Raw genomic sequence first — 10525 nt, 5'->3', positions numbered from 1 at the left:
TTGACTTCAATGAGGCAAATGATGTGGAAGATTGAGAGTCTATTATGGATGGTGTCTATAGCCCGGCTGCATCTAGGCCTTGAAGCTAAGATTTAAGAAGAGAGTGAGGGGGGGGGGGACTTTTTCTTCTTTTATTCTTTCATATTTTTCTTTTTCTTTTTTACTTTTACTATTTTCATTATTATTTAAATATCATTACTCATCTATTACTTTTCAACCATTATTTTCTGATGTGTGTTCAATTTTTACTTTATTTCTATTTTTTTGTGTGGGCATGTATGTATGTATGTGTATATATATATGGATTTGTATATGTGTATGAATGTGCATGTATATGGGTGTATATATAGATATATATATTTTATGTTCTTTTCCTTTGTATTTTGTTTTATGCTGTAAGGACACTAACCAGTAGTAGGGAGGGGGGTGGTGAGGGTGGTGGGGGGGGGGGGGGGGGGGAATGTAAAAAAATGAATCGATAAAAGGATGTTTTTTCCCCCAGGGGAGTATACAAATGAAAGAACGATGTGTAGAAACGATATGATATGATGAACTGATGTTGATCCCCTGTCTAACATGCTGAAAATGCCAAATAAACACAAAGGTTAAAAAAAAAGGAAAAAAAGAGCAAACTGAGGAGCAAACTTCCACAGATAAAGAGCAAACTTCTACAGATTAAGAGGAAAAAACAGAATAAAGGGCTTCCAAAGGATGGATAGATGGATAGATGATAAAGAGCAAACTGATGAGCAGACTGAGGAGCAAACGTCCTCAGATGCTGAAGAACAAACTGAACATGAAGGGATGTGAGCTCATCATCCTGTTATTTCAGTGATGGGTTCAGTTTGGGTTTGGGTGATGGGTTCAGTTTGTAGATTGTTCTAACAAATGCTTCATGTTTGGAGCAGTGATGATGAGCGAATATTGTCCTTCTGATTTGGATTCTTGACGACTACTAGATCATTACTGTTAAAACAATTCATCGAGGTAACAATATTGTTATGGCCTGGCTCTAGGCCACAACAAATAAAAGGGAAACACACGGATGAGGGTATGTGATAAAAAAGTGGTGATTTTGGTGGAAAACAAATGGTGGAAATTTCAAAGTACAAGTGATACTAAAGCAAGTGATGTAGTTTACAACATAAACAGGCAGGGAAACATCATACAAGTGTCACACAAAAGTAGTGACAATAGCAGATCTATATAAGCTCAAAACGGGTCACGGTGCGGCGCATTGTGAGCTTGTATGGCTGTTTCCACCATTTCAAAATGTTTTTAAAATAATACAAAAAGAACAGTTTTAGACATACAAGGTTTCCACCCAACAGCGACCATAGCATGTCAAAGACACCTGATGTCACAGGCTGGTCACATGATGTCCCAGTTCCACTTTGGACACCCACATGATTCTATTATTCATTTATTTATTTATTTTAGCTTTTTTTCGAAGATAATCAGCTGAGAAAAGTAGATTGTGTTCCTATGCTAATCTGTTGTGATATATGCTTGTGACATTTTAAGTTCGTAAAAATAGTGAAAGTCTGAGTTTTTGTTCCCAAACTTTTCAACGCCAAGGACCCCCAAATAGACCCCCTTTTGCGAAATGGACAACATTTTTGGTTCTTAATCACTATAGCATGCGTATGTTACGTCCAGGGGTGGCCGCATGCTATGAGGAATAGCATTCCCAATGACGATGATGTACAGTCCCCATATGGACATAAGTGAAGGTTCTTTTTTCGATGTACCCAATTTGGTATTGACTGGATATTGCCGTTTTTCTTTAGTTTTCTTTGACGCTCATTGCCACGTTCTGCCTGAGACATGTCTTTGTTGTCTACATCTATTTAAAACCTGTAAAACATAACATCTTCATGTATTCACAAATGTTAAAGCTTTTTGCCAATAAAGTCTGCATTTCTATTGCAAACACAGGACTGTGTCCAAACTCACTCACTCATTCAGAGTTATAGAGGACTATAGTGGACTCATCTGTGACATCAAACACATTTTGTTAGATAAAACACCTGCACTTTCTGTAAGCACAATGCATGAGGGTATTAACATTTGCGATAGTGACCATTGGTTGTCTCCTGATTTTCACAATGCATTGTGGGATAGGATGAGTCCACTATAGGGACATAGGGTATAATATAATTATCATTGCACATCCGGACACCACTATAAAATGGCATACTCACACTACTATATAGTGACTATATAGTGCACTATAGTGATTAGGGAGTGATTTCAGACCCAGCCACTCATTATATCCGCCAGGCTGATGGCAGACACAGACAGATACAGAGATCTCTATACATGGCATAAAAGGGACACAGACAGACAGCCATACAGACAGACAGACAGACAGACAGACAGACACAACGGGTCTCTGACAATGGGTATTGCATAAATGGGTGGGACATGCGTTCCCAACTAACCTCGGTCCCAGCCTCACTCATCTGCGAAAAGAAGAGCCTGGTCACGACCTAAAGCAGCGAGTGTCTAGGAAGTCCTGATTGGACAGGATTTCCGTTTCCCCGGAAACTATTTTTAGCGGTGCCAACCGCTCTACACTTGGCTTTGACTCCGTGTCTGTGTGTCTGTGTGTCTGTCTGTGTGTCTGTGTGTCCGTATGAGCCCGGGATGAGCACGGCAAAGAAGCAACACATACAAACACACGCACACACACGGACTTGGAGATTGCCTATGCCATCTCTCCTCTCATTGGCCACACGTGCCACTGGTTATCAAAGAGGGGTCCAGGGACCCCCAGCGTATGTTATGTCCGTCCGCCCGCATGAGCACGGGATGAGCACGGGATTTTAAACAGCTATAACTCCAGTTTGCAGCATGCCACCAAGTCCAAATTTGGTATGTGGACTTAGACCACCAATACGGGACGAGCACGAATTGCTGAAGCCCCGCCCCCTCTGTCTTCCCATTGGCTGGCCTTTAACCAGCCATAACTCAAGTTCGCAGCATGCTACGGAGTACAAATTTTGTACATGGACTAAAACCACCGATAGGGACGAACTGTAATTACTTAAGCCCCGCCCCCTCTGTCTGCCCATTGGCTGGCCTTTAAACAGCCATCATTCCAGTTTGCAGCATGCTACCAAGTACACATTTGGTAAGTGGACTCAGACCACCAATAGGGACAAACTGAAATGAGTTAAGCCCCGCCCCAAAGGCACCGCTTCCTTCACACAGGGTGTGATTTTTTTTGACCAATCACAACACTCGTTTCATTCACAGAGAATGTTAACAGATTTGTAAAGCATCAACGTCATTTCCTTGGGCGGTACTTCCGCCAAATTCAACCATTTCCGGTTGTCAACTTCCTAGACAACCAACATCCCAGGTCTTGCCCAGGGTGAACTGGATCGTTCCTGAGTAGGCCTGTGCCCGGTCTAGTCCATCTTGTATCTGTCCATTGTCCCCCACATATCGACTTTAAATCCCCATATATGGATCCCTGATGTCATCAATATCAAGACGTAATAGTACTGACGTCATAGATGGCCTCCAAGTATACAGTATGCCCAATTGCCCATATATGGAGATCTCTGATGTGATCAATATGACGACATAAAATGGGTACTGCACTAAGTACTCTGACAATGAGTACTCTGACAACAGGTAAAGCGGATGTGGTAAATGGTCAAAGTTTATCCAACGAAAACACTATCATCTCCTGAGTATTAAAATGATGAACAACGCTCCAGTTTCTGCAAAAGTGGGTTTATAACAATTTCTTTTATTGTCATAAAGGCGAACAAGATACAAGGACAATGTTGTACTGCGCTCTGTTTCTGTCTAATGTTAGTGCATATATACTATCCACATTACTGCCTCCGGGGCGGGGTCTTAACACCCACCTTTCATTGACAGAACGATCATCCAATTAGAAGCTCTATCTCCCAGCAGCAGCCGCTGCCGGGAGGTGTGTGACAAATTAGTATGCATGAAAAAGAATAAAGTCTGCACACTGGTGGTTGCGAAAAGCTCCAGAGTTTTATTGCTCGTCAACGTTTCGGCCTGTTCAGGCCTTCATCAGGACATATATAGTGGGAAAGGGCATACACAGAGGTTTATATAGGTATACTATCAACTTACCAATGAGGTTTTTTATAAGAAATTGAGTGTCAATCCAACTCCAGGTTTTAAAAAACACATTCATGGCACTCTCAAGCAGTTTTTTGATACAGGGGATATCAGCAAGAGTGAATATGAATATATGAGAGTTGATTGTCCAGTCACACCTGTCATTTATACTTTGCCCAAAATTCACAAAAAATTCACTACTGTTCCTCCTGGTAGACCCATTGTTTCAGGAATTGGCTCTCTCACAGAAAATATATCATCTTTTGTAGACTATTTTTTAAAGCCACATGTTCTCTCACTTCCCTCTTATGTGAGAGACTCGAGTGATTTCATTCAAGTTCTACAAACTATAGAAACTGTAACAAACGACTCACTATTAGTCACACTCGATGTAGAGAGTCTATATACAAACATTCCTCACCAAGGTGGCTTAGAGGCTATTGATTTTTTTCTTAACCAGAGGACAGAGTGCACACCGAGTACTACATGTATCAAAGAGCTCACTGAAGTAGTACTCACAAAAAACTTTTTCTTGTTTGAGAATGAGTTTTATTTACAAAAATGTGGTACAGCTATGGGAAGTAAAATGGCCCCAAATTATGCCAACCTCTATGTTGGGCTACTTGAAGCCAATCTCATTTTGAACCCGAATTGCAATCCGTTCCTGTCACACATACAGTTATGGAAGCGCTACATTGATGATGTTTTTCTGATTTGGACTGGGTCCCCTACTGAGCTGACAGCCTTTCATGTTTTCCTTAACCACAGTAGTCAGTTTTTGAAATTTACCATATCCTCTGATCAGAATAGTATGAATTTCCTTGACATCCTGGTCATCAAAGAAAACAATAGGCTACTTTAAATATGAATTTGTACAGAAAGCCCACTGATCGTAATGCCCTACTACATGGTGACAGTTATCATCCCACACCCTTAAAAAAAGGTATCCCCATGGGCCAATTCAAAAGAATCCGCAGGATTTGTAGTCAAGATGACTCTTTCCAGGTACACTCTAAAGATCTAGAGTGTTGTTTCAAACAGCGTGGCTATCCAGCACAATGGATTCAACCTGCTGCAGATCAATTCAACAGTTGTACTCAACTGGAATGCTTAAAACCCAAAGAGAGAACAGACAGAACTGAAAAACACATCAAGTGTTTTGTTCAATATTCTCCTCTGGGTCACCATTTTGAAAAACTGATCAGGAGGCATTGGTACATTTTAAACTCTGACCCAATTCTTGGCAAGTCTTTTGCAGTCCCTCCCCGTATTGTGTACAAAAGACCACCAAATTTGAGGAACCTACTGGTTAGGTCACACTTACGTCAGGCAACTCCCACACATTTTCTTAGTAACATTCCAGATGGCAATTACAAATGCGGCAGATGCGCTCAATGCAGTTTTACTTATAAATGTCACACTTTTAATCACCCTGTTACAGGTAAATGTTTCAAGATCAGAGGCGTCATCAGTTGCACCACACCCAATATCATCTACATGATCAAATGTGTGTGTGGGCTTGCTTATATTGGCAAAACATTAAGACCCCTGAAAACGAGGATCTCAGAACACAGGAGTGACATTAGAACTAAGGATTTTAGGAATCCTGTGGCAGTACATTTTCATCAAGCTCAACACTGCATTTCTTCACTGAAATATATAGGCATTGAGCGTGTCACATTGCCACCCAGAGGGGGAGACATTGATTGTTTGCTCCTCAAACGGGAAGCCTTTTGGATTTCCACTCTGGACACAGTAAAAAGAGGTTTAAATGAATCTTTTGATATCAGGCCATTTCTGTAAACCCTCTTATTAGGCCTATTTATATATTTTAGGTTCCCCTCTTCTGATTAGACTTGGGTTTTTACCCCTTATTACTTTTAATATTCTTAATGTTGAATACTTTGCCATTGCCTAATAGGCCTTTATAATATTCATATTTGTATGTGTATGTGGTGCAGTGACTTACTTTCTCCTTTCTCTTTTTGTGATCTTCCATAGGGAGCTGGTGACAGGATTTCCTTCCTCCTGGTGCAGCAGTATAGGACATGTTTTTTATGGACAATTACAGGGACCTTTCAGGTTTATCTTGAGCCTTGGCCTTTATTAGCAGTTCTCTTGTTCCGTTATACAATCGTTTAGCCTTTTACTTGTCTTCTGTCTATTAGTGTTTTCACACACCTTCAGAACACCTGTAATAGAATACGCTCTTAGAGCTGACGTTGTTTTGTTTATCTCCCTGAGATTATTATGATACTTTGTTGAGGGATTTAGTGGCGACCCCCCCCCCCCCTATTATTTAGACCCTGTTAAAACAACTATCTCATGTCCTATGCTGCAGCATGTCACTGTGTGTCCCCTTTTGTTCTTTGTTTTTTGAGTACCTATTCTATATATTTACAACCATATGTATCGATCTTGGGAAACTTTAAATGTATTTTTGTTTATTGCCATTCTTGGATCTTGGGATGGGTACACAATGTTTATCTACAGATATATTTTTTACTTTATGTATTAGCCAACCTCCTGATTGAGTTGACTGCATGTGTCCTCACTTGCCCTATCAGGGTGAGCCTATCATTGCATAGTAGTACCTATATAAACCTCTGTGTATGCCCTTTCCCACTATATATGTCCTGATGAAGGCCTGAACAGGCCGAAACGTTGACGAGCAATAAAACTCTGGAGCTTTTCGCAACCACCAGTGTGCAGACTTTATTCTTTTTCATTTATACTTTGTTTGTCTAAGCACCTGGACTTGGGATGTGCGTGCACTACCTTCTTCACAAATTAGTATGCAGGCACAACAGTATTCAGTTTTTAAGCATATATCATAAAAAATACATTTGTTACTTAATTTCATTAGTTAAACAAATCTTTGTTCAATTATCCACATTCAATATTTCACACACATTAAAATAAGACCAAAAAGTATTCCATTAAATCAATGCAAACCAAAGTTACACTCATACAGTCCTATTTAAAATACAGGTTATTTTTTGGAGCTTCAGTGTAAATAAACATTTGTCCACTGTGACTTATCTATACTAGTTTTTATTAAAGCAGTAAAAGTAGAAATCCTTTGTACAATGTATCTTAAGTATATTCAACAGGTTTTGAGTTTTATATCAGAATATCATATAAGTCTACTTAGAAAAGGTTACAGACAAATGATTTTGACTCATTTACATTTAGCCATTGCTTAAGTCTGGTGACCTTTGGTTTTTCACAGTCAGGGAAAAATACTGCGACTCAACTTTATATTATCTTATTTATCTTATCTATGTTGCTTACAAACTTGCTTTTTGGATTCCAGCAACTGTCTTACTTGCCTGGGGAATCAGTAAAAGAGAGGAACTCATGATTTGTGCTATTTACATTGATGACCACCCTCTGTTTTCTTTATCAAAGGGTTTCAGTCAACCGTTGAAGCTTCATCAGATGTGCTCATCACACCTCTCTATGTAAATGTGAGGACTGATTAGCCCTTTGTTAAGCAAACTCAGTCCTTTTTGCTGGCATAGTGGACTTTGAGTGAGTCATCAATTTCTTTAACCCAGTTGCTTATAAAATATTTGATGTCACGGTACACGGGTGTATCTTTCCGCAGCAGTGAGCGAGCCACCATGAAGCTGAACTCATCCTGGAAGGAGACCAAGGACTTCCTGCTGTCTTTGTCTGTTGAGGACAGGCGACCGTTCTACAAGACTCCTAATGAATATCATTCACTGGAGGACATCCCTGTTTTCACTCCCATGTCAAATGGCAGTGAAAGGCCTCGCTACCCCAGGAACGAGAAGCTGGACCAGAAGATATCCCTCTATGGCGGTGACATTACGAAGCTGGAGATAGACGCCATTGTCAATGCAGCCAACGAGAGCTTGCTGGGGGGGGGCGGAGTGGACGGAGCCATCCATGACGCTGCTGGTCACAAGCTGATGAAGGAGTGTGCTACCCTCAATGGCTGCCAAACGGGCAAGTCCAAGATCACAGGCGGCTATGGCCTCCCAGCAAAGTATGTAATCCACACGGTGGGGCCTATGGTCTTTGGAGGTGTCGGGGCGGAGGACAGGGCCAGACTGAGGGAGTGCTACAGCAACACCCTGGAGCTCGCTGCCCAAAACAATATTCGCACCCTGGCCGTGCCTTGCATCTCCACCGGCATCTACAGCTACCCACGGGAGAAGGCCGCGTGCGAAGCATTGGCGACCGTGAGGGAATATCTGGATGTGCATCACGACAAGTTTGACAGGGTCATCTTCTGCGTGTTCCTGCAAAAGGACGAGGAGATTTATCTGAAGAATCTGCCTCTGTACTTCCCTGGGGAAGTACATCGTCTTCGTCTTCAGGGCTCATAGGTAAAGAGCAAACTGAGGAGCAAACTTCCACAGATAAAGAGCAAACCTCTACAGATAAAGAGGAAAAAACGGAAGAAAGGGCTTCCAAAGGGCCCATAGATGATATGAGCAAACTGACTTTGAAAGAATCTGGCGTAAACTAATTGACTTCAATGAGGCAAATGATGTGGAAGATTGAGAGTCTATTATGGATGGTGTCTATAGCCCGGCTGCATCTAGGCCTTGAAGCTAAGATTTAAGAAGAGAGTGAGGGGGGGGGGGGACTTTTTCTTCTTTTATTCTTTCATATTTTTCTTTTTCTTTTTTACTTTTACTATTTTCATTATTATTTAAATATCATTACTCATCTATTACTTTTCAACCATTATTTTCTGATGTGTGTTCAATTTTTACTTTATTTCTATTTTTTTGTGTGGGCATGTATGTATGTATGTATGTATATATATATGGATTTGTATATGTGTATGAATGTGCATGTATATGGGTGTATATATAGATATATATATTTTATGTTCTTTTCCTTTGTATTTTGTTTTATGCTGTAAGGACACTAACCAGTAGTAGGGAGGGGGGTGGTGAGGGTGGTGGGGGGGGGGGGGGAATGTAAAAAAATGAATCGATAAAAGGATGTTTTTTCCCCCAGGGGAGTATACAAATGAAAGAACGATGTGTAGAAACGATATGATATGATGAACTGATGTTGATCCCCTGTCTAACATGCTGAAAATGCCAAATAAACACAAAGGTTAAAAAAAAGGAAAAAAAGAGCAAACTGAGGAGCAAACTTCCACAGATAAAGAGCAAACTTCTACAGATTAAGAGGAAAAAACGGAATAAAGGGCTTCCAAAGGATGGATAGATGGATAGATGATAAAGAGCAAACTGATGAGCAGACTGAGGAGCAAACGTCCTCAGATGCTGAAGAACAAACTGAACATGAAGGGATGTGAGCTCATCATCCTGTTATTTCAGTGATGGGTTCAGTTTGGGTTTGGGTGATGGGTTCAGTTTGTAGATTGTTCTAACAAATGCTTCATGTTTGGAGCAGTGATGATGAGCGAATATTGTCCTTCTGATTTGGATTCTTGACGACTACTAGATCATTACTGTTAAAACAATTCATCGAGGTAACAATATTGTTATGGCCTGGCTCTAGGCCACAACAAATAAAAGGGAAACACACGGATGAGGGTATGTGATAAAAAAGTGGTGATTTTGGTGGAAAACAAATGGTGGAAATTTCAAAGTACAAGTGATACTAAAGCAAGTGATGTAGTTTACAACATAAACAGGCAGGGAAACATCATACAAGTGTCACACAAAAGTAGTGACAATAGCAGATCTATATAAGCTCAAAACGGGTCACGGTGCGGCGCATTGTGAGCTTGTATGGCTGTTTCCACCATTTCAAAATGTTTTTAAAATAATACAAAAAGAACAGTTTTAGACATACAAGGTTTCCACCCAACAGCGACCATAGCATGTCAAAGACACCTGATGTCACAGGCTGGTCACATGATGTCCCAGTTCCACTTTGGACACCCACATGATTCTATTATTCATTTATTTATTTATTTTAGCTTTTTTTCGAAGATAATCAGCTGAGAAAAGTAGATTGTGTTCCTATGCTAATCTGTTGTGATATATGCTTGTGACATTTTAAGTTCGTAAAAATAGTGAAAGTCTGAGTTTTTGTTCCCAAACTTTTCAACGCCAAGGACCCCCAAATAGACCCCCTTTTGCGAAATGGACAACATTTTTGGTTCTTAATCACTATAGCATGCGTATGTTACGTCCAGGGGTGGCCGCATGCTATGAGGAATAGCATTCCCAATGACGATGATGTACAGTCCCCATATGGACATAAGTGAAGGTTCTTTTTTCGATGTACCCAATTTGGTATTGACTGGATATTGCCGTTTTTCTTTAGTTTTCTTTGACGCTCATTGCCACGTTCTGCCTGAGACATGTCTTTGTTGTCTACATCTATTTAATTAGTTCACCTGTAAAACATAAAATCTTCATGTATTCACAAATGTTAAAGCTTTTTGCCAATA

At 40.4% G+C, this 10525-nt stretch overlaps 1 protein-coding gene across 1 annotated transcript; it reads left to right on the top strand.

The window, feature by feature from the left end:
- Window positions 1-7736: 7736 nt before the first annotated feature.
- Window positions 7737-8468, top strand: LOC311048442 (macro domain-containing protein PG1779-like; the record flags this gene model as incomplete). The annotated part of the gene is made up of 1 exon (XM_084061701.1): window positions 7737-8468. The coding sequence occupies one exon, from the start codon at window positions 7737-7739 to the stop codon at window positions 8466-8468; it is 732 nt and encodes a 243-aa protein (XP_083917827.1).
- Between the last annotated feature and the right edge of the window lie 2057 nt (window positions 8469-10525).

Source organism: Gymnoscopelus microlampas (genome assembly GCF_963454915.1).
Source record: "Gymnoscopelus microlampas genome assembly, chromosome: 7".
In the NCBI taxonomy this organism is placed as follows: Eukaryota; Metazoa; Chordata; class Actinopteri; order Myctophiformes; family Myctophidae; genus Gymnoscopelus; species Gymnoscopelus microlampas.
The sequence above is the reverse complement of the archived record's forward strand: the minus strand, read 5'-3'. Positions and strand labels throughout refer to the sequence as shown.